The sequence below is a fragment of the Muscardinus avellanarius genome (genome assembly GCF_963383645.1).
Source record: "Muscardinus avellanarius genome assembly, chromosome: 3".
NCBI classification, from domain to species: Eukaryota; Metazoa; Chordata; class Mammalia; order Rodentia; family Gliridae; genus Muscardinus; species Muscardinus avellanarius.
In genome coordinates, this window is record NC_137788.1 from 122,378,872 (window position 1) to 122,404,838 (window position 25,967).

The 25,967-nt window shown below is 38.0% G+C and overlaps 1 protein-coding gene across 1 annotated transcript in view; it reads right to left on the reverse strand.

Annotated features, from left to right (window-relative positions):
• Positions 1 to 3,426: 3,426 nt before the first annotated feature.
• The window catches only part of ZNF280D (zinc finger protein 280D), a gene marked incomplete at both ends in the record, with an annotated part of 87,121 nt that continues 64,580 nt past the window's right edge, over positions 3,427 to 25,967 (reverse strand). Inside the window, 3 exons of the mRNA XM_080691626.1 lie at positions 3,427 to 4,042; positions 7,841 to 7,896; positions 20,511 to 20,556. Coding sequence (XP_080547752.1) covers positions 3,427 to 4,042; positions 7,841 to 7,896; positions 20,511 to 20,556 — 718 coding nt within the window. The remainder of the gene's footprint in view (positions 4,043 to 7,840; positions 7,897 to 20,510; positions 20,557 to 25,967) is intronic.

Here is a 25,967-nt window from a genome sequence, read left to right on the forward strand (position 1 = left end):
CCCAGCCCTATTTTTTATTCTTTATTTTGAAACAGGATCTCACTAAGTAGCTGAAGCTGGTGGCAAACCTGTGATCCTCCTGTCTCAGCCTCCCATGTACTGGGATTACAAGTGTGTACCATCACCCCTGGCTAGTGAGACCTTGTTTCAAAAGAAAAGAATAAAATAGGGCTGGGGGTATAGCTCAGACTGGGCTCAATCCCCAGTACACAAAGAAAAAAATTGCTTTGATTTTGATCTCACTGTTGAAATTGATACCGATTTTGCTCATTTGAGCTTAGATCAGTTTCTGATTTCATTTTGGAATGTTCCACAACATTCACATCTCTTCTTTGTGTTTTTTGTTAAAGTATTTGTGAAGAACAATAGCCTCTGGCAAATAATCACCCAGTGGGAAATGCCAACCAATTTATTTGGCAGTATTTGCATAATGTAACATTTGGATCTTTTAGCAAGGTTAATAGCAGCAGTATGTAGAATCGCAAGTCAGAACTGCCAATTTAAGGAATTATTTTGCTTCCACAACATGTCATTTCTTAGGACACATTGTGGAATTGAAAGGATTTGCATAAAGTATTCCATGCATATTAGCCTATTAACATTTATCAGCTATATAAGAGCACCAACAGCAACAGAAAGGGACACAGACATTTGCTTAGGACACAGAGGTAGCTACACGTAGGGCAGATGGATTAGTTGGTAACCACTTCTCTTCTATGTGTTCCTGTTCCAGGTCCTGGAAATGCTGACCTTAGCCATAAACCCCACATATCAGCATTCCCTGCTCTTGCTTCTGGGCTTGATTTCAATGGATTCCTTCAAATAGTAATGGTTCTAAATTGATTAAGCTTTAATCTCAAAGGACAGTATAACACTATTTCCTGTTTCAACAATTTCTTGATTTACTTGTCTTGATCTCCCAAGAAATGGTGAAAGGAATTCCCAATATAAGAACGCTATAAGTCTTCTTTTTAACTTAGAACTTTTAACAATTACTGTGATGGACATATTGTTGATTTGATTAACCTGTAGAGAAAATGTTTCTTGTCCACTACTCACCGCTACCCAGAGATTTGGTTTGCATATTTGTCTTGCTAGTTTCTGACTGGAGACTGGACAGATTGTATGAGAATATAAGCCAACTGTGTTACCAAGCACATGCTTATTTCAACTTCTTTTTTCATTGCCAGACTTTTTCAGTGAAGGACTTAGCAATTTGGTACACATTCCTTTGTTCATCTATAGGTAGAAATGGTTCATAGATCAGCTACTTTAAATCCCTACTCTGAAGATATATGGAACAGGGACTGGAAATTACCCAAGTTACAAAGGGATTTTGGTGTCACTCATGAGACTTATTTTGGAAGAATAGAGTTCTGTAGCAGAAGGTGATAGGCTTGGCAACAAACTGAATGAAACGGGTCTTTATATAGACAGATTTTTTTTCTATTTTCTGATCTTCTATGGTTTATATTATTCCAGAGTTATTTCCTGCTATAGATTTATGCTTCAACAAAGTAAAAGATGAAAGCTAATGGGTTTCCCATCATTTCTTGGGAGCAGGAAAGATGAAAATATTAGCCTTCTCTCAAATTCTCAAGAAAATAAACACAACTGTATATTTTGAATATGTAGCCTCTTTACATTGCTGCGCAGATTTTAAAAAGTACAGTATTAAACTTCATTTCTCTGGAATTGAAAGAATAAAGCAACCATTCCTTGAAAATATCAGCACTATTATCATCTGCATGTTAATTTTTTATTTTATTTACTTTATTTTCTTCTTTATGGTATCAAGGATTGAACCCAGGGGCCTAATTCCTTTAGGCTACACCCCAGCCCTTTTTTATTTTTTGTTTTGAAATAGGGTCTCTCTACTTTCTGAGGCTGTTCTTGAACCTGCAATCCTCTGGTTTTAGCTTCCCAAGTGCTTAAGTTTTACCTGCCCTATTTCTTATTCTTTATTTTGAAACAGGGTCTCCCAAAGTTGTGGAAGGCCTAAGTAGCTGAGGTTGGCCGCGAACCACGATCCTTCTGTTTCAGCCTCCCAACTACTGGGATTACAAGTGTGAGCCACCATGGACAGCTTAATTTTTAATTTTAAGCAAATCAGGTATCAGTTAAAGAATATAGAGTGAAATCTCACTATTAACTTTAAAAATGTTTTGGATGAATATATAATTTCTAATAGCACCAAGCAGAGCAGTAATCTGAAAAATAAAATTACCCAGGGACAGATTTTTATTGAAAATATTTACTGAAAAACTACTATATACAGCAGAATTTTAATAGCCATTTAAAACATTTAACATTTAGGGAAATAAAATAGAAGAATACAAAGCACATTTGAAGAAGTAAAAATGTAGCATTTAAGTAAAATTTTATTACTGCTTCAAAGTAGACTATTAATCTTTATATTATTTTTTCTGTACCTATTATCTTCTGAAAAAAATCAATTTAATAGCCAACTTGTGCATAAATTAATTTCCCCAAACCAAATTATTCTATCACCATTTAAAGTCCCATTAGAAGTTTCTATTTTACAATTAAAGAAAAGTCATATATGCCAGGATATGTTCAATTTACTGTTTCATATTATCTCCACTTTACCATACTTTGGTTTGGCTTCCAGATCATTTTTTGGGGTGTCTATTTCTAAATAAGATCATTAAAACAATATTAAAAGCATATGTATCTATAGGAATTTCAACACTGAACTTCTACTTTACACAACTGTACATCAAGGGGTTTATATACAGTTTATACACTGACTTAAAGCACAAATATAATTTTATATTTAATAATTTCACTTTCACTGAAAGTTTATTTAAAGGCAAGCTTACAGGCTGATAGGCTGACACTTATATAAAGATACACAGATTCAAATATTCTGTTTACATGCTTCTGATAGACTGGAATGTTATAATGAATCCAAAATTAGGTTTATTTTTATTAGATCAATTCAGCACTCTAGGCATGCTCCATTTACTAGCATTATATTCAAAATAAAGCCTGCATTAGTAATGACTATAAGCCATTATTTAAAATCAGTTGTTCCAAATCTCTTCCTTAACTGAAAAGAATACACAAGTAATAAGAATTTTAAGATTAAACTGATGAGAGTTTAAATTTTTTTATTAATATAATATTCTTATAATCAATTCATGTCAGCAACCAAGTCTTATTTCCTGAAAAACTTAACCTTTTGATCACAAATGTAGCCTTAATTAAAATCTAGTTCATGCTTTTAAAAAGTTGAAAACTCATACCATTTGTGTATAATTAGTGAACTGATTTAATAACTTAAATTGAACAGACCAGTTTATGAATAACTTCTCTCACATTTTTCTATTTCTGAACTCTACCATATTGCTTATGAGCCCACCTGATAGCACTTTCTGTTGGTACACTAACACTTAGGAATGATTAAATAATTTCAACTTTTTCTTTTTCATCTTCCAGGTCTACTGTTGTCTCTGCTGTGCTAAGACTATTTTCTCCAGGAATGTCATCTGTTTGATCTTCATCAGTCTTGGCCAAAGAATCACCACTACCTTGCTGAAGAATCTCCGTGACTTCAGACTCAAGTACCTTTGATGGGATCAAAGGCTCAAAATGAATACTACCTTGCTCACTAATATCAGAACTTACAGATTCTGATTCATCTCTTTTTCTCAAAAACTGATCAATGCTATCCTTATCTGCAGTTAATCGCAAATTCTTAATATTTTTCAAAGAAAATCTAGCTTCACTGGAGGAGTAGTGATCTTTAATTTGATCACTTAAAATTGTGTTTTCTGAACTTTGGCCCATCTTCAATTCTATTTCCTGACAAACATGCTGTATTTGTTTTTCCTTTCCAACTTTATCTGCACTAATATTTAAAGCACTTGAGTCAGCTTCCTTGTTAGCAACACAGGTGTCGTTTTCTTTTTCTGAAACTATTATGTTTCCTTCAGTGTTTGTTGCTGCTGCTGAGCCTTCAAATAAATTTTCATCACATCCATTTTTTTGTTCTGATGAAGAAGCTTTATCTTGCTTACTGAAAAAAACAAAGCCATTATTACCCATTTCTTCATAAATAATGTATTTAAATACTATCAAAATAAAACATACTCTAAGAAATAAATGAAAATGTCAAAGCATATTTGCTCACTGAAAAAGAAAACATGCAGGTCCCCAGTCCTTGGAACAAGAGTACAATTTAGGAGGAGGACATTTCTTAGGCAAAACTGTGAGAAACTCTGGAGTCGCACATTACAAGGAGATGAGGAAGTCTATCATCAACTGATTTTAGTCCTGGCTGTCATTGTTTCCATCTGTTCAAATTCCTGGCCTATTTTTAGTTAAAATTTAAGCGTTCTTACTAATTTTTAAGAACACCTAAGAGAAGGAACATATTTGAGAAATACAATTGTTTTCCTGTAATGCTTTATCTCTTATATGTCTTTCCCTCTATGTTGGGAGTGTTGGACCTACTCCCTAATCTATTAGCTTTAAAGTTTATGGTCTAATTTCCATGTCTTTGATCCATCTTTGGTTGGGAGGTAGAGGGATTTAGTTCCATTTTTCTACAACTAGATAACCAGTTTTCCCAACACCATTTGTTGAACTTTGTTATCTTTTCTACAATGTATGTGTTTGGCACCGTCATCAAAAATCAATTGGCTATAAATGTGTGGTTTGTTTCTGTATCTTCTATTCTCTTCCATTGGTTTATGGGTCTGTGAGACTATAAAGTACCAATAAAAGCATAAGAAAAGAATGTCTTTCCCTATACAAAATTGGATATGCATTGACAACATTTCCCTACATTTTAATAGCCAGATTTTATTTTATTTTTTATTTTATTATTTCTTTTTGGTGGTACTGGGATTCCTGGAAACCCTTCTACCTCCGGACCACACTACCAGACCTATTTTTATATTTTTATTTGGAAACAGGGTCCCTTAAGCCAGAGAGGCTGGCTTTGAACCTGCACGATCCTCCTGTCTCCACCTCCCAAGTGCGGGGATTACAAGCGTGCGCCACCATGCCCAGCAATAGCCAGATTTAAAAATGTAAACATGTGCCTGAAAAATATGTATGAACACACAATATATACACATATGTACACATGTGTGTATACATATATATGTAATACATATATATATATATATACACACATACAATGTGTGTGTGTGTGCGAGTGTGTGCACATGGTACTGGGAATTGAATCCAGGGGCATTCTATCTCTGAACTACACCCCTAGCCCTATTTTATTTGGAAACAGGGTCTCACTAAGTTGCTGAAGGCCTCTCTAAATTGTTAAGGCAGGCCTCAAACCTGCAATCTCCTGTCTTAGCCTCCTAAGTACTGTGATTATAGACATGTGCCACTGCACTGGCATTAGATATTTATATGTGTTTCTCTACCCCTGGTAGATTAACGGAAACTAATAAATCATAAAACAATAGAAAAAATATTTCTAAGATTTCAATCCTTTACCTATATTTTATTTAACCAAAAATAAATGATCACATGTACCTATTTCTTCTATTTATAATCTACCTATAATTTAGACTTTTTTCCCAATAAGCTACACAAACATTCCAGCAATGTTTGCAAGTATTCATTTATTATCTATTAAATTATTTTTGTGTGTGTGGTACTGAGGATGAAACCCACGAGCATTCTACCTCTGAGCTACAACCCCAGCCTTATTTTATTCTTTTATTTTGAAACAGGATCTCATTAAGTTGCAGATGGCCTCACCAAGTTGTTGAGGTTGGCTTCAAATCTGCAATTCTCCTGTCTTAGCCTCCCAAGTACTGTACAAGCATGTGCCCCCATTCCCAGCTATTATTTTAAGAATGAGGATATTTCGTTACAAATTTTTTGTTCTACTGATCTGTGTTTAGACTATTCTTGGGACAATACTACAAAATCTTAACAATAGATTAAGAATGTACTTTATTATCTAGTAAAGAAAATTACCTGCTTTTTTTTACTCTTCAGAAATTTTATAGTTAAATAATGTAAACTATACTTGTACAACAATGATAATTAAAATAATGTTCAAAATAGGGAATATATGTGAATTCTCTGACATGAAGAAATAATTAAATACATGAAATAATTAAATACATGAGGGTAGTCCCACCAAGATTTTCAACCAAGTGTTGATTAAATTTATAAATTAATTTGGAAAATAGATATTATGCAGTTATCTCAGTAAATTTTTGCATTTTAACACATATTTCTTACTTTTGTTACTATTGTGAACTTTTTTGTCCATTTTATTTTGTAATCATGTTGCTGATCTATTAAATTCTGATTTTGACATGAATCTACCTTAATATTCATAAATTCCAATCATTCTTAACTAATTTTATTGGTTATATCACACACAATAATTACATTTATCCCATATTTCAAATTTGTATAGTTTTATTTTTGTTCAGATCACATTGGACTGATTATAATTTACAGAAATGTTAAATAATACAGAAATGATCAGAACTTTAGAAAAAATACTGGATGAAAGGATAGATAACTTTACTAATGAATCCAAGAAACATCTTCATATGGCCTTATTCAGTAATTCTTATATTTATTTATTTATTTATATTTGTGGTACTGGAGATTGAACCTAGGGACATTCTATGCCTGAGCCATACCCCCAACCCTTTTGTTTTTTATTTTGAAACAAGGTCTTGCTAAATTATTCTGGCTTTGAACTTTCTATTCTCTTCTCTCAGCCTTCCAAAGTAATTTACTTTTTTTAGGCAAGAGATTAATTGCAATAGATGAACAAATAACCTACTATGTAAAATATTTGGTGTAAAGATTGAAATGGGGAAAACAATTTGAAAGACCAAATAAGCTGGGTGTGGTGACCCACTCCTATAATCTCAGTACTTGGAAGGTTGAGACAGGAGGATCACAGATTGGAAAACGGCCTCAGCAACACAGTGAGACTCTCAGCAACCTCGGAAGAATTTGTTCCAAAAAATAAAAATATGAAAATGACTGGGAATGTAATAACTGAGGTAGAATGCACCTGGGTTCAATCCCCAATATTAAATAAATAAATAATAAATTATCTTTATCTGGAATAAGTTTCAAATTATAATGCTGAGCGCCGGGTGTGGTGGCACACACTTGTAATCCTCGCACTTGGGAGGCAGAGACAGGAGGATTGTGCAGGTTCAAAGCCAGCCTTGCTGGCTTAAGAGACCCTGTTTTCAAGTAAAAATATAAAATAGGTCTGGGAGTGTAGTCCAGAGGTACAAGGGTTTCCAGGAACCCCAGTAACTAACACACACACACACACACACACACACACACACACCACACAATTAGAATGTTGAGATCCTCTTTTGCTAAAAAGGACAATGAAATAGGCTGTATTCTTCAGAAGTCTACCAAAATTGTGATACTTCCATGTTTAGATACAATAGAAATAAAACTGTCCCAATCTTATAACCTGTACTATTTTGTAACTCTTCATTCAATAGGAGCAAATAAAATTATTTTATTTCCTCCTAAGCACTTTTTAAAATTTCAGGATTTTATTTTAATTAAAAGATATTTCTAAAAGCAGTTACCACTGAGCTATATCCCCAGTCCTATTTTTTATTGTTTATTATGAAACGGTCTCACAAAATTGCAGAGGGACTCACTAAGTAGTTAAGGCTGGCCATGAACCCACAATCCTCCTATCTCAGCCTCCCAAGTACAAAGTAGTATTATATAAAAAAAATTTAGAGTCCTTTGCCAGTTTACTGTGAAATAATATAGGTCACATGTTATTTTACATACTGAATTTTAAGAGATTCAGTTTTTCCTTATTATTTACCTTTTGGAATGTGATGTTTTTGTTTCTCCTTCAGCCACATTAGATCTTGTAATTCCCTGAAATGATTAATAATAATTTTATTTTATACTCATAGCTAAACTTAAATTTTATTAAACTAGATATTTTCATTATACTACACATTCTGGATAAAATTTGGGATTTATGTATACAAACCAACATATTGAATAAACAGGAAAACAATTTTCAAATCTAAAGTATGCATTATAATAACTTTTATATTCCAACTTAAGCATGCATTTTGTGGGACTCTTGGTTCTTATTTTCCTGAGTTAAGATTTTACACAGCCGTGGTAAGAGTCCCACAAAATAGCATCCTTAAGTTGGAATGTAGTGGTACATACTTATAATCCTAGCACCTGAGGGAGGCTGAGACAGGAGAATTGTAGATCCAAGGCCATCTTCAGCAACTCAGCAAGATTCTCAGCAACACAGAGAATGCTTCGAAAAACAAAAATTAAAAAAGGCCAGGGTTATAGCTGGGAGGCAGAAAGCCCCTGGGTTCAATCCTGAGCACCAGAAGAAAAAAAAAGAAAATAAAAGGCATCCTTAAGGCTTCAGATATACCTAAAAATACAAAGCCCTGCACACCATGACTTGGAAAGGCTGCTATTCCTCATTATTTTGCATAATTAGTACATATAAAACCTAAAGTAGTCAGATGGTCTTACCAAACCCATTCCTCCAGCCTAAAAAATGATGGTCACACTTAAATATCTTTTCCCAAGAAGAGCAGAGATTACTGAGTAAATATTTAATGCTAACAGTGCTACATGGAAAAATATGTCTTATAAACCAACACTTTAACTCAAGACTCAGAATCAAAATTCTACACTCAGTAAATTCTCCTTCTGGGCAGACTAACAGTGTCTGTTTAGCAGGAACGGAGAGGTTTAGGGTCTGCTCTCCAGCTGGCTGGGCTGCTGGTGACATTCCTCTGTCCTCATCTGCTCTCATAACGTCTCTCATATGGTGGGGTGTGGACTGTGGACCGTGGGGTCTCTGGATATGTTACTCTGTTGGTGGAGGCCATTTCTGATCTGCTCCTGCTGAGAGATTTCTGCTTACTATCTGGTGAAGTCCAGGGTCAAGAGACAGAGCAGTCTGAACTTAATGCTTTTATATCTACATATTCAAATAAATTGAGTTTCAAATAAAAAAGGATAACTTTCATAATAAAAATTAGGATTTAAAAAGTTATAACTGTAGAAAACCAGTCAAACAAATGAATTTGAGTAACAAGATGCATCAACAGTACTTTATACATGAAAAACGCTTAGAGAAAACATTTCTGAAATTGTGATTTCAAATTTAAGAGACATTATTACCTGTCCACTGTCAAATGAAGGATATGAAACTAACAGAAAAGTACTTTATTTCAGATGTCTTATGGAGAAGAATATAATAAAGTCTCAGTATGCCTGGAGGCCAGACTAACATTTGCCAGATACTGAGCACGTCTGGTGTGTGAGGTAGTATGCCTTACATTTGCCATCTCACTTAGCCCTCATATAAGATATCATAAATGCCATTTTTACAAATGGAGAAGTGGGTTAAGTAAAGAACCCAAGAGAATATCAAATGAATGGTAAATATTCAAATCTGGGTCTAGCTCTTAATATTTATGGACTGTTAAGTTGATAATAGTTCACTGCTTACTATTCAGACATATATATTTATTCACTCTCCCAAAACTCTGCTAAAATTGAAAGCAAAGAATTAAAATACTTACACTAATAATACTAAGAAAACACCAAGTGATTTTTTAGAAGATGGGAAGTGGCTGAAGGAGTGGTAAATAACTCTAGCAGTGTGGAGGACATTACGATGAAATGTTTACAGTGAAACAGTACAAGGCCAAGAGTCAGTTTGCCCAGAGAACCTAAGACATTCGGTATGTACAGGAACCTAAAAGAATATCTAGTATATAAAAGGCAAAAAACAAAGCAAAGGACTGCTAAAAAATCTAAATGCTCCTTCCCCCAACTCACAGAAAAGGTTCCTATCTGCAGTCAGCCATGAAGTACCAAGAGAGAAAGTAAAGTTTATAATACTGAACCCACAGTCCATCTCCTAACCTAGTTCCCAGAATGCCAGCATTCAGGGAACTCACTCCCTATCCTATCACCCCCACTCCCTATCCTATCATCCCCACCTAGAATTTGGAAGATTTCTCTTTGGAAAAAGTCATCAGTTCCAAAGATTTCCCCTAATGACTCTGAGAGCATTCTCTTCACAAAATGAGTCAGCTTGGCATCTGATTTTCCTGCACTGAAATCTAAACCATTCCCATGCAATTCAGTAAGCAACCTTCACATTATAACTCACATCAGTGGGTCTCACAGTGTGACTCACAAACACCCGGAGAATGCAAGCTACTTTCAGTAGGCATAAGAAATCACAAGGTATAGTAGAAATGGTAAAAAGCCTGGAGTGGTGGCGCCCTTGTAATCCCAGCATCTGGGAGGCTCAGCCAAGAGGATCACGGTTTTGTGGACAGCCTCAGCTACTTAGTGGGGCCCTGTTTCAAATAAAAAATTAAAAAAAAAAAAATAGGACTGGGGATGTAGCTCGGAAGTAGAATGCCCCTGGGTTCCATCCCCAGTACCACACACACACACACACACACACACACACACACCAAAAAAAAAAAAAGAAAAAAAGAAATGGTAAGAAAACACTTATGCCCTTATCATCCACCAAGGCAGCAGCACCAAACCCTAGCTATACTAGGAGTCACTGTGTTCTTCACTACCACACACACGAGCAGTAAAACTAATTTTAATGAATCTCAATTTTTGAGCACGGATTTTTAATATTCTGTGTAACAAAGTAAGAAATATGCATAAAACACTCTTGTTGTAACTGCAAACACTTAGTTCTATGACTGCGTTGTAAGCTAAAAATGTTTCTAAACCACGGCTGCCAAGCAAGGTGTGGTGGCACATGCCTGAAACCCCAGTACTTGAGAGGCTGAGACAAGAGGACTACAGGATGAAGAAAACCTGAGCAAGTAGTGAGACTGTCATCAACCCAAAAAAAAAAAGAGCACTGCCAAGATATGGATATTTACATTTCAATATTTTTTTATTTAGTAGACATTTTTTGTGTGTGGTACTGGGGATTACACCCAGGGACATTCTACCTCTGAGCTATACCCCCAGCCTATATTATTTTCTTAAAATTTGAAACAGGGTCTTGCTAAGTTGTAGGGAACCTTGCTAAGTTGCTGGGGCTGGCCTTAACCTGCAATGTACACCATCATGTCCAGCTTCATACTCAATTTTTAATTATGTATGGGCAGTCATTGTGACACAAGTAGATACTTGTAAATATGAGGAAGACAGATTATTCTGAATTGTCTTTGATATTTTAAGTACTGAATTAAAATATTATTTTCTTGACCATTACATTTCTTTTTTGGAGAAATTAAATTTTGTCCCAGAGGAATTGAGGACCTCCTTTGTCTCACTTGCCTGTAATTCTAACCCTGACTAGAATGTAAGGAGGGGCCAGAGGAAAGTAGGGCTGCTGGTCTAAATAAATAAATCCTTAGTGCCACAAAAAGCAAAGTATATAGAAATGTAATATGCTTACATTATTCAGAGATATGGAGGTAATAATATCTTCGTCACTGTGGAAAATCTGTACTTTGTTGATCTACTGTAACCTCATCTGCTATAGTTATTTTTTAATCCATAGGCTGATGATGAAAACAATGGGTTTTCCTTTCAGCCTCTACCTCAACACCGAGGGCGAGCTCCTACAAGTAGAAGGTCTAAGTCTTGGTACGACTTTATCCTTTCTGGGCCACATCTCCTCAAATGAAACCTAATCCTAGATTGAGGTGGACACCTAGCTTTTTGGACCCAAACCTAATTTTGCATTTGTTATTCAAATGAAAAAAGGGAGTATGGGAGAAGGATGGGAGAGGACATGCCTCTTCTTCAACACTCTGTTCAGCCAGGATGACTGGCCTGAGAAGAGGTGAGCTCCAAAGTGTTAGCAGCTTTGTTTTTCTTTCCCCAGGCAACTGACCTTAGAAAGATAATAAGCCTGCCTAGGGGTTAGGCCGGTTCTGGGGCCAGCGAGGCCGGCATCGGAGCCTGCCGTGAGGCAAAGCCAGTGCTGGGGCCTCCGAGGCCGGGATCAGAGCCTGCCAAGGGGTTAGGCCAGTGCTGGGGCCAGCGAGGCCGGCATCGGAGCCTGCTGTGAGGAAAGGCCGGTGCTGGGGCCTCCGAGGCCGGGATCGAAATCCTGCCAGTGAGACCAGAACCTCATGAGGCAAGGCCGCTGCTTGAGCCAGCGAGGTCTGGATCAGTCCACTAAGTAGCCAGGCCACTACTGAGGCCGTCAAGTGTGGTTCGGTACTTGCAACGCAGCATGCACAGAGAAATATCGCAGAAAATATAAATCAGACACTTCCCCTAATCAGCAATAACTAGGAGGAAAGGGCAACAGGAAGAGGTTGAGCTATAGAAAGGGCCCTGTAGTGCTTGCAACTAATGTGACCAATCAGAGGGTATGGAATAGGGGAGGACGGAGCCTCTTTAAAAAACGCAGGAGGTACATAAACAAATGTATCAAAGTTAATCACCAAAGAGGCATGGGATCGAGGGAGGGGGAGGGAATGGGATGGGGGCTGGATGAGGGCTAATTGGATGATGTGTGCTTGTATATCCTCTCAAGTCTTGTACTCCAATGTGATTGATATATGACTACAATGCACCAATTTAAAAAATACATTAATTAAAAAAAAAGAATGTAAGAAAAGGCCTCGCCAAAGCACCTGAAATTTTAGCTTTCTTTATATTTAGTGACTATCTAAGCCAAAAAAGCATTAAATTGTTCTTGCTTAACTAAACAAAAGAAATATGGAAGTAAATATTAGCTCAAATACCTAAAAAGATTAAAAAAATAATTGTCTCTAAAGATTAGAATGGGAGAAAGTAGGGCTGACGAACCATTCATTGTTTTTGATATTCTAGTGCAAATTTTTAGCTAATTTTTAAAAAAAATTATCAAATCTGAAAAAATTACAAAGCAAAGAGAGAACAGAAACAAAAACCTTACAAATACCTTATGAATAACTCCATGTAGTTTTATAGGAATAGAGACTAGATTTATTTTGCCATTTTGCTGATGAACTACTAGGGAACTTCTATTTTGACATATTTATGTATATGCTTGAAGTGAGAAAAGAATACTAAAAAGAGAAGAAAACACTTCACAAAGTGATTCTGAAATGACTTCTCTGTGCATCCATTATCCTTTATATACTTGGAATATGATAGCTCTTTTAATGGATTACTTTCATGTCTAATTATCCTACTAAAATTGTGACCACCTTGAAGATGAGAGCTAGGTGGGGTGGTGCACACTTGTAATCCCAGTACTTGGGAGGCGGAGACAGTAGGATTGCAGTTCGCAGACAGCCTCAGCTACTTAGTGAGGCCCTCTGCAATTTAGTGAGACCCTGTTTCAAAATAAAGAATAAAAATTGCTGGGTGTGGTGGCGCACGCTTGTAACCCCCATGCTTGGGAGGCAGAGACAGGAGGATCGTGCAGGTTTGAAGCCAGCCACGCTGGTTTAAGAGACCCTGATTCCAAATAAAATATAAAATAGGTGTGGGAGTGTAGCTCAGAGGTAGAAAGGTTTCCTGGAACCCCAGTAGCACCAAAAATAATAATATAGGGCTGGGGGTATAGTTCGGAGGTAGAATGTCCTGGGTTCCATCCCCAGTTATGCAATAAATGAATGGAAGAAAGAAAGAAAGAAAGAAAGAAAGAAAGAAAGAGAAAGAAAGCTTTCATGGAACAAGGTATCATGTGTCCCTAGAAGCTAAGGTGGAAAACAAGAAGAAGAAAGGCATGTGTACCTATCATGAAACTAGACTAACCATCACAGTGTAGGGGAAAGTCATGGTATACACAGCAGACAAAAGCAAGTGTTGTAGCATAGTCTACATAACAGAACAGAGGCAACTGAGTATATGAGAAGGAATTAATTTTCAAAGAGGAAATGTAAAAATGTACACAAATTTATTCATTTATATATTTATTTATTGTGGTACTGGGGATTGAACTCAGGGGCTTTCTACCTCCAAACTATACCCCCAGCCCTATTTTTTATTTTTTTTTGAAACAAACAAACAAACGTGATTTCACTAAGCTGCAGAAGCCTAAGTAGCTGAGGCTAGCCGTGAACCAGCCTCCCACAAGCATGTGCCACCACGCCCAGCTTGTACACAAATTTAAAAAGTGATGACAAGAAAAAAGGGGGTATGATTATATTGATTCCATTACAATGCATCTGATGAGAATCTTGAGATCAACTCCTTTCCACTATATTATATGTATACTTCATATAAACACCTGGATTTATTCAAGGACTATACAAATCACATATATACTTGAAATATCTGGACTTAGAGTTTCCCATGTGGCCCTCCATTCTATGTAGCTTTCTTTATCCTATGGCCTGCTAAATTTTTATTTTTATTTTTTTATTCTTAATTTTTTTATTGGTGTACTTGTATTCATACGTCATAATAGTATAAAGAAAATACTTTTGTAGACATACATGCACACATCGCCCAGTTAGCCCCTACCCGATCCCCACCCCGTTCCCTCCCCATCCCTCCTTCCCATGCTTGGCTTAGTGGTTGACATCTAGTTTTATAGCAATTTATCCAATATTTGTGGCGAGCCGCCATTAGAAGATGGCGCCGGCTTCCTGCCTCTGAACTAGAAGATGGCGCCGGCTTCCTGCCTCTGAGCTTGATTGACACATGGCTGTGCAGGAAGCAACTCCATATTTGGAGGCTAAGGTTATGTAACGCATGACGTGGTGGTGGCCTGACGAGCATGAGCTAATGAGTAAGTGAGACGTGGCAGGGAGTGATTGGGAGGGTTAATGTTTATAATGCCCTGTGCAAGGCAGATCGCCGCCATTCCGCCATTCCGCCATTTTCTTCGACTTGTATCCTGAATAAACGGCTTGCAAGAAGAGCTTCGTGTTGCGTCTTAATCGCTGGTCGAGGGACGCGACAACTGGTGGCCTGTACGGGGAAAAATCAGCTCCCGTGCGTGAAGCTCAGAACTTGCTGTCGTCAGGGAAGGTGCACCGGTAAGTCCCCTGGTAAGTTGGGGGGTCCGTGAAAAATGCGGGTAACCGCTCTCACCTGTGGATAAGGGGAGAGCAAATCAAGTAGAGCTGCGATCAAAGCAGACGCGGGAAAGTGAAAGTAGAGCTGTGATCAAAGCAGACGTGGGAAAGTGAAAGTAGAGCTGCGGTCAAAGCAGACGCGGGAAAGTGAAAATAGAACTGCGGTCAAAGCAGACGCGGGAACGCGAAGGTAGAGCCGCGATCCAAGCGGACCATTTTTGAGTTTCATTTTGAGCTTAGTTTTGGGATGGGGGCTTTGCAATCTCATCCAATTCTTTTGGCTCTTCAGGAGCTATTTCATTTTAAATCTCATCCAATTTTTTTCGCTCTTCAGGAGCTACTTCATTCTAGAAGTTTAGAAATTAGAAAGTCTACTTTAGAAAAATTTTTAAATGATTGTGACAGCGCCGCTCCATGGTTTTCTGTCTCAGGTAACCTGACAGTTCCTAGTTGGGAAAAGCTTGGCCGAGATCTTGAATATGCCGAGCAACAGGGAAGCCTTAATCCCTGTGTTCTACCTATTTGGAAATTGGTCAGAGGTTGTTTAGAAGATCAAAAACATCATGATGCTATTAAGGAAGGGCAAACTGCCCTTGAATTACTCAAAGAACAGAAATCTGAGGAGCATAAGTCAAAACGGGCAGTTAGTGAAGCAAAGGAACCTGTCCGTTCCTCACTCTATCCGAATTTGTCTGAATTTAAAGGGCCAGACTCCTCTTCTGATTCTTCTGATGAAGAAAAAAGTTCGTTAAAGAAACAAATGGCATGTGTGTCGATTCATTCAGCCTCAAAAAAATCCTGTTTGCCTAAATTAGATCCGGACTTTCCTATGCCCTCAGGACAAGATTATCCTCCTCCTGAGCCACCGCCATCCTTACCATCCTCCACTCAGGGATCTCGTAATTCCTTTTGCCCTCAAGTTTGGTCACGTGTTAGAACTGAGCTCCCGTTGGCCTTTCCTATTTTTCAAGATACACAGGGTGCTTGTTTTTATGAACCCCTTGACTTTAAGGTCATTAAGGCATTAGCAGAATCAGTTCGCATGTATGGGGTCGCAGCTTCCTTTACATTAGCCCAAGTGGAAGCTCTGGCTAGAAAATGCATGACGCCAGGGGACTGGAATGGATTAACACGAGCGTGCCTCACCCCTGGACAATTTTTGGAATGGAAGGCCTTTAACATAGAATATGCCTCTGATCAGGCTGCTGCTAATGCTCTTGCTGGAAATCCTCAATGGGATCGAGATATGATTTTGGGACAAGGGCCCAAAACCAAACCGGACTTCCTTTGGAAGTTTATAATCAAATAAATTCTTGTGCTATCAGAGCATGGAAATCCCTTAGAAGCTCAGGGGAATCTGCTGGTAATCTAACCAAAATTATACAAGGACCTACCGAGCCGTTCGCAGATTTTGTAGCTCGTCTCCTCGAAGCTAAAAGTAGAATTTTAGGTCCTAATGTGGAGGTGGCAACACCTTTGATTAAACAGTTAGTTTTTGAACAGTGTACAAAGAAATGCCGAGCTGCTATCCGATTATGGCAGCTTGCTCAGCTTGGATGTGAATGGAGATACCCTGGTCTCTGTGTTACCAGCGTTCAATATGAAAACTCTACAAAAGCCGCTAACCTGTCTCGGGAGTTGTCAATTTATCTTTTAGGCAACTGGACGGGAAAATTGGAGACCCAACTAGAGAGATTACACACTGCCGTGGTCACCATCAACTCGAGTTTGGCCAAAGGACTATCACCTTGGATAACTCGTGCCATGAATCATCTAAAGGAATGGGCTGGATTGGGGACCTTGATGGGATTATTGGTTGTGGCTGTGTTGTTTTGTGTCTGGTGCATTGCTCGTTTTCGCCAAAGTTTTAATCATAATACAGCCATGTTTATACAGGCCTGTGTGGCTATCGAGGCGGGACAATCACCCCAAGCCTGGCTCGCGGCAGCTAAGGCATAGTGGCTCAGGTTGCAAGGCAACGCACTGCAGCTGAGGGCACAAGTTTGGTCCTCAGGAAGAGTACGCTTGACTGCACACGGGTTAGGCACCCAAGTACCCGTCCCTAGAAAAAGGTGCCAGTGATTAATAGGGGTCAAACCTCTGCTCTTACCTGTTGCCTATAAAAACAAAAAGGGGGAATTGTGGCGAGCCGCCATTAGAAGAGGCGCCGGCTTCCTGCCTCTGAACTAGAAGATGGCGCCGGCTTCCTGCCTCTGAGCTTGATTGACACATGGCTGTGCAGGAAGCAACTCCATATTTGGAGGCTAAGTTTATGTAACGCATGACGTGGTGGTGGCCTGACGAGCATGAGCCAATGAGTGAGTGAGACGTGGCAGGGAGTGATTGGGAGGGTTAATGTTTATAATGCCCTGTGCGAGGCAGATCGCCGCCATTCCGCCATTCTGCCATTCCGACATTTTCTTCGACTTGTATCCTGAATAAACGGCTTGCAAGAAGAGCTTCGTGTTGCGTCTTAATCGCTGGTCGAGGGACGCGACAAATATTAACGATGATAATCTCACATAACAGTTTCATTTGTCTGATACCAAGCTTTTGATGACTTAAAGATAACATTTCAATATTTCTTTTTGCTTTCTTTCTTACCAGAGAATTTTTTTTCTTTTTTTTTAGGTGAAACTATCATATATTTATATATTTATTTTTCACAAAAAATCTATCCTAATATGGAATATGGACTCTAGATACCCAAAACGATCTCAAAAAAGAACAAAGCTAGAAAATATATATTTTCTGATTTCAAACCATATAAAACTACAATAATTGAAACAGTGTAGTACTGTTCTAAAGGCAGATATATAAACCACTGGAGTTAAATAAAAGCCTAGAGATACATTCTTCCATATATTGTCAAGTTATTTTTGACGAGGTTTCCACGAACATTTGGTGGAGGAAATAATAATCTTTTAACTAAATATTGTTGAAAAATAATAATTACATGAAAAAGAATAAAATTGGGCCCTTACCTAACACCATATACAAATATTAACTCAAAATAGATACAAGACCTAAATATAAATCTTAAGACTATAAACTTTTAGAAGAAAATCTAGGTCATAAAACCTCACAACATTGAAATTGGCAGTGATTTCTTGGATATGATTTCAACGGCACAGGCAACAAAAGGATAAACAAACTCCCTAAAAAATAAAAAAAATTGTATATCCAAAGACAATGTAAACAGAGTTAAAAGTTACTGATAGAATGGGATAAAATATTTCCAAATGCTATACCTGAAGGTATATTAATATTCCAAGTAGAAATCCTAAAAACTAGCAACAATCAAAGCAAACAATACAATTTAGAGATAGGTAAAAGACTAACATAAATAATGAATCTCCACAGATAACCAATCTTAGTTGTCTGTTGGATGAAAAATCTTATTTCTCTGGTTCTGATGTGTGTTACCTATTTCTTCTTTGTAGTTAATCTCTTTGAGTATTTTCTCTAGCGCTGGTTTTGAAGACATAAATTCCTTCAGTTTCTGTTTGTCGTGGAAGTTTCTTATTTCCCCATCTAATTTGATAGAAAGTTTTGCTGGGTAGGAAATTTTTGGCTGGAAGTTGTTTTCTTTCCGAGTTTGGAATATGTTACTCCAAGCCCTTTTGGCTCTCATGACTTGGTTTGGGAAGTCTGGAGTGATTCTAATTGGTTTGCCTCTGAATGTCACTTGGCCCTTTGTTTTTGTTGCCTTTAAGATTCTCTGCTTGTCTTCCACATTGGTCATTTTGACAATTATGTGGTGTGGGGATCCTCTTCTCTGATCCTGTCTAAAAGGAGTTCTATAAGTTTCCTGGACCTGTGTATTGACCTCTTGCTCTATGTTTGGAAAATTTGTTGCTATTATTTCCTTGAAGAGATTGTTGATCCCTTTGCTTTCACCTTCTTTTCCCTCCTCTATTCCAATTATTCTTAGGTTAGCTCTCTTAAAATGGGCCCATATTTCTTCAATGTCAGATTCCTGCTGTCGGATATTTTTTTCTACATTAGAAACTATGCGTTCATTTTTTTAACAATCATCTTCTAAGAGCGAGATTCTGTTCTCCATGTGGTCTAATTGGTTGTTTGTACTTTGAATTGAGGCCTTTACTTCATTAATTGCATCCTTTATCTCTTTTTGGCTCTCTCTGAATTCTTTTCAAAACACCTCTATTATTTCTACAGTTATTTTCCTGATTTGATCTTCTAGAAATCTCTGGATTTCTGTTTTATCAGATTTTGATGTTGTGGGGTTGTGGGCATTCATTGCTCCATTGTTATTCCTCTTTCCCATGATTTCACAAGTTTGTGCCTTCTCTGGGTTCTTCCCTTGGGTCACTACGACTTCACTTAAGGTGCTCTGGATCTCTTGTCTGTGGTATCTCGGTCCCCACTACTCCTTTACTGGGTTGTATCGCAGAGTCTCAGACCCAGGGAGTCAATCGAGGCTGCTTTAGACCTTGGGGGGTGCCAGGTTGGTGTTCTCCTATGGTGTGATATCTCTGCCACCGCCACTCCCCCACTGGGTCAAGTCCCTGGGAGAACAGTACTGGGATTTCTCCTCTAGGGGCCACAATTTGACTCACTGTTGTTGAGTGCGCAGATGGAGCTGTGGTGGACTCAGTCCTGCTAAATTTTTAGAATAAGCTTTTGTTTTTTAAGCAAATAATAAATTCAAGAAATTTATGTATGAAAAAACGGGTTTCATTTGGCACGTTTGAGAAGGGCAATCAAAGAAAAAGAAGAGTTTTATTATTTATCTAGTCAAGTATAAATGTAATTAGGAAAGAATCAATAGATGATTCTCTAAAGTATTCAATTCATAAATTTCATGTTCATATCTTTACATATTTGGAAAGAAAAGAAATAGACTCTGTTGTCCTCCAAGCACAGAGACTGACTAATGCTGAGGGAATAAAGAAGAAAAAAATCCCACCCTTAAGTCTCAGGGACACAGATTCCATTTAAGAGTAACTAAAATACAAAAGAGAATATGACCCCAGGTCCTGTCACACACCACCAGGCTCACAAACACTAACAAGCACCAGTAGTACTGCTAGATGCAATGCAAGACAGAGAGACTCTTGGAGGCTCTGTCTCACAGGGAAAGTCAAAAGCTGACTATGAAGCAAGAACATTAAGAAAAATTCTCTAGCAATGTATTTCCCACCTTCAACACAAGGAAGTATCACAGACATCAAATTTGGTGGTGACTTAGATAACAATAAGAAAACCAAAATCCAGATCAACTCCTTACAAGATCGACACACACCCACACAGATGGTATGCATATTTCCAGATATATATATTATGTTCACCTCATAATGGCTGGCTTTCAACCAAATACAACACATAGAAGAAAGGGGGAAAATGCACTGTGAAGAGATAAGAACCAGACTCAGACACTGGAATCAGGAAATTTAATAAAACACACAGCAACAAAGCTTTCAAATGTATAAACTATTAAGTTATGAAATAAAACTTTACCTTAAACACAGGTTCTTGTTTCTTAATGGGAACTTCATTTTTTAATCTTGAAAGCAAAATAAGTACAGGTTATGTTAGGTTACATTTACAATTACAATATAGAGTTTTTGCATGTTTAAAAAAATTAAAACAAATCTAAGCTAATGCACATTTTATGTTATAACAGTGAATGACTGCTATAAATATTTTAAGGTAAAAATAAAACGCATTTAATAAAGCAAAGACTTCGTAAGTATACTAAATAAATAATAAGTAAATGTATTTTCCTCTCTAAAACCAAGAGTACTTAAGGAATGTTCTCTTCATAGGTATAATTAAAAATAAAAGATATATCGCCGGGCGTGGTGGCTAACGCTTGTAATCCCCACGCTTGGGAGGCAGAGACAGGAGGATCGCGCAGGTTCAAAGCCAGCCACGCGCGCTGGCTTAGGAGACCCTGTTTCCAAGTAAAAATGTAAAAATAGGTATGGGAGTGTAGCCCGGAGGTAGAAGGGCTTCCAGGAACCCCAGTACCACCAAATAAATAAATAAATAAATAAATAAATAAATAAATAAATAATAAAATAAAAGATATAACAAAATAAATATAATTTCAAAAATTACTCTTTAAAAACTAAAAGGTTTTAATCCAGGAGTGGTGGTGTAGCCCGGAGGTAGAAGGGCTTCCAGGAACCCCAGTACCACCAAATAAATAAATAAATAAATAAATAAATAAATAAATAATAAAATAAAAGATATAACAAAATAAATATAATTTCAAAAATTACTCTTTAAAAACTAAAAGGTTTTAATCCAGGAGTGGTGGTGCATGCTTTTAATACCAGAGCCTGGGAGGCTGAGACAGGAGGATCGCACAGGTTCGAAACCAGCCTCAACTACTTAATGAGGCTCTCAGCAATTTAGCGAGACCCTGTTTCCAAATAAAGTATACCCCGGAGGTAGAAAAGTCCCTGGGTTCCACCCCCAGTACCAACAAACAAACAAACAAACAAAAAACAAAAAACAAAAAAAGAAAAAAAGAAAGGAAAAAAGGAAAAAGAAAACTAAAAGGTTTTATCCAGGCGTGGTGGCTCATGCTTATAATCCCAGCATTTGGGAGGCTGAGACCTGAGGATAGCAGTTCACAGATAGCCTCAGCTTCTTAGTGAGGCCCTTTGCAACTCAATGAGACCCAGTTTCAAAAATAAAAAAAAGAATTAAAAATAGGGCATTGCTCAGAGGTAGAACACCCCTGGGTTCAATACCCAGTACCACACACACAAAAAAAAACTAAAAGGTTTTATCTTACATATCTTACATATATAATATATATTGGCATATACTATTATAGGATATAGAAAGTAAGAAAACAAATCTTTTCTATTGTAAAATTCAATGTGATAATGCAGCTTTCATATATTGTTGGGAGCCATTAAGGCCTTCCTCTAGATTGTCCTTCGCCCAGTCAACAAGGTTTGGGGTTATGGAAAGTTCAAAGAGATCTGAGAAAAGATCAGGTGGTGATGACACGAGGGTACTGATAGACCTATCTGTAATATGTGTTTTGTATTGGTCTGTATTGTATTCTGTGGTGGTAGCACGAGAATGTTGATTGACCTGTAGCTGTGTATAAATACCTCTGGAAAAACAAACCCGAGGTCAGCGTCGATGCAATAAAGACGAGATTGACCCAGAAGCTGCGTTGGCCAGGAGTGTCCGCGCAATAGAGAATACTGACCCAGGCATAGTCGTTGACCCATAGGAAATATTGACCCACGAACAGGGGTCAACCAGTAGAGATAGTAAGCTGGCGGCTCCCCCACGTTACAATTTAAAATTCTCCATCCTCACGCCTCACTTCAGAACCCGTACTCTTGCCAGCTGCTCCAGCAATATATATTAAAATTAACTTATTCTGGATGCAGTAACATTTCAGAAACAATTTAGGATTTTGAAAAAATATATTCTCTTAAAAGCCTTTATAAGAACTGTTCTAAATTAATCCTATTTTTTTTTTGTTTTGTTTTATTTTGTGTGTGGGTCTGGGGATGGAACCCAGTGGCATTTGACCTCCAAGCTACACCCCCTGCCCTATTTTTTATTCTTTATTTTGAAACCAGGTCTCACTGAGTTGCAGACGGCCTCACTAAGTAGCTGAGGCTGTCCGCGACCGCGATCCTCCAGGTCTCAGCCTCCCAAATGCTGGGATTACAAGCGTGTGCCACCACGCCTGGTCTAAATTAATCCTATTTTTAAAAACTCCTCGACTCCTAAAACATGTCAATCATAACATATTACAATATTAACAAATGTATATGCCATCTTAAAAAAATATTGTAAAATATTTAATAGTATAAAAACTATCCAGAGTGGTGGTGCACACTTGTAATCCCATTATTCAGGGGATAAGACAGGAAGATCACAGGTTCACAGCCAGCCTCAGCAATTTGTGAGAGTGAGGCCCTGTTTCAAAAAAATGAAAGAATAAATAGGGATGGGGTGTAGCTCAGAGGTAGAATGCCCTTTGCTTCCATCCATAGTACCACAAACAAACAAACAAAACAAGCTTTTCCAAAGGATCTGGGTTTTTTTGTTGTTATTGTTGTTACTGTTTATTTTGTTTTAGGGGGATACTAGGGATCAAATCCAGTGAGCTAGACCCCAGGCACTGTTTTATTATTTTATTTTGAAATGGGGTCTTGCCAAGTAGATGAGATTGGCCTTGAATCTAAGATTCTCGTGTCTCAGCCGCCCACATCCTGGGCATGATGAGTGTATATCACCCCCAATGGATCTTTGCTTTAGAAACTGCTAATGACTAGATAACTATATGTTGAATCCTGAGCACCACACAAAAAGGATTTGTTGATGTTATTTGTTAAGTTCAATTTTAATATAAGTAGAGCAACTTCCTTGGCCTAAAATGTCACTAAAGATGTGATTCTAAACTTTAAGAAGGGTCAACAGCTACATGTACAGAATGATATGTTCAATATAAGTAATAGTACTACAGGGTTGGCAAATATGCTCCTTTTATCCATTCTCCAAGGGAACTTAGTGGTGTTCGTTGACAGGTGAATGGATAAGGAAAATGTGGTCTATACACACAATGAAGTTTTATTCAGCCATAAAGAATAAAATTATGTCATTTGCAGGCAAATGAATGAAACTAGAGAATATCAGACTGAGATCAGCTAGTCTCAGAAAGTCAAGGGTCATGTGTTTTCTCTCATATGTGGAAGCCACAGATCTGGGGAAGATGGCGACCGAGAAAAGCAGCGTCTATGAGTACTCCTGATACTCGATCTCCATAGCTTCAAATAAAATGCCTTACATAGCCAGAAAATACTATCAATAGAGAAATAAAAGCTATAAATACAAGTCACAGAGAAAAATAGTGGAAGAACAACCAGAGAGCAGAAAAAAAAAAACCTGCCTGCCTTGCAGTGGCAGCTGGCACCACACCAGCACCATCTTGCCTCACAGAACCAGACTATAGGGATGAAAACAAGGAGCTGAAGTGACCAGTTGCAGGCCAGTCAGTTGTAATTACTCAGTTGTAATTACTCAGTTCTTTCAGCACAAAGACCAGATAAAACTTCCAGTGGCCAAGCCTATTATACCCTTCAGGGATTCAGAACAGAGCTCAAAACCAGAAAATATGCCAGCCTCATGGCCAAGGGTGTGGCATCAGCACCATATTGCCAGCAGCAGCAGCAGCAGCAGCAGCAGCAGCAGCAGCAGCAGCAGCAGCAGCAGCAGCAGCGAAATCACAACGCTCGCGAGAGCTCCAGTACAGCGGGCACTACACTCATAAGTGAAATTGCGGCCCCTACAGGAGAAATCCCAGCGTGGAAACCCCAAGGACTCGTGCAGCTTTGATAAATTCCCTGGGTATGAGATCTTGCAATTCAACCCAGTGGTGGCAGAGATTACCACACCCTAGCTACAATTCCCAGAGGGAAAATGCCCAGCCCAGGGCCCCCAGGGTCTTGTGTGACTAAGTCCCTAGGTCTGAGACCTTACAATACAACCCATGAAAGGAGTGGTGGTGGCTGAGATTACCACACCCTTTAGAGATCCAGAGCACAATAAGTGAAGTTGTTGTGATCCAGAGAAGAACCCAGAGAAGGTGGGAGTGGGATCTGCTGTTGATCATATCAGAAGCTTAGACAGACTCAGACTCTGATCAGTGGAAAGTGTGGGAGTAGCCTTAGGCTTAACACTAAACCCAATGATTAGGATCTCCAGGAACACCACAGACATCCCAATTGTGGTGAACAGGGAGAAATCAGACTAGCCCAGCCCCAGAACAGAGACTCCTACATTGAGTTTGGTCTCAAAGGCATATGTTACCAACAGCGGCAGGGAGAGACCTAGACTCCAAATCTGTAGAAAGTGTGGAGGGTGACCTTCACTCAATATTAAATCCAGCCCCATTGATATCGACCATCTGCATAGACTGAGAAGACACAGAGAACCAGACTTCCAGAGGGAAAGGTGCTGGTGGCATTCGGTATCTATACAGAAAAAGACTGCAAAAATAGTCATTTATTTGTAGAGTCACATTAATTCATTGCTGGGTTTGTTTGGTTTTTTTCGTTCTTTTTTTGGGTGTGACATTGTATACCTGGCTGTTTTTGTTTTTTTTTTTTTTTGAGGGGGGTGGGGTTTTCTGTGTTTTTTATTTATTTATTTATTTATTTTTTAATCTCTTCCCAAATCCTCTCCCAAGCATCTTTCCTTGTACATACCTACTCTCTCCTCTCTATTCCCTTTCTATCTTTTCTCTTCTTTTCATCGCTCCCTTGTCTTGTATTAAATCCACTTCATATCACTATACCAGAAACTCTACATTGGTTACCAGAATACTACTACATTTGTACTATCTCTAATCTCTAGTATATACTACCTTAACAAATTCATATACTCATACTATTCGACCCTGAGACCTTACCCTATTCTTCCATTTATTCCTTCACTTCCCTCCTTACTCAACCTTCACTGTTGAATACAATACAACTTGCCCTTGAATATACCAGCTGACACCTAGAGACTGAGAGAAATCTACCAAATCAACAGGTACAAACTTTTGAAATCATGGGAAGGAGGAACAGCAACAGAGCAATGAGTCCCCACAATCCCACAATAACAGAACCCGATAACACAGAAATGCAGAGATCCCCAGGAATGTATCTGTATGTAGAAATAATACAGGATTTTAGAAAAGAATTTAGAGAGTCTGAAAGAAATAGAATGCAAACATTGAAGTAAAGGCATCAATTCAAGCTATAAACAATCGATAGACCACATGGAGAATAGAATCTCGCTCCTAGAAGATGATCACTCCAAAAATTAATGCATAGTTTATAAGACAGAAAAAACAATTTGACAACAGGAATTGGACATTAAAGAAATATGGGCCCATCTTAAGAGAGTTAACCTAAGAATAATCAGCATAGAGGAGGGAAAAGAAGG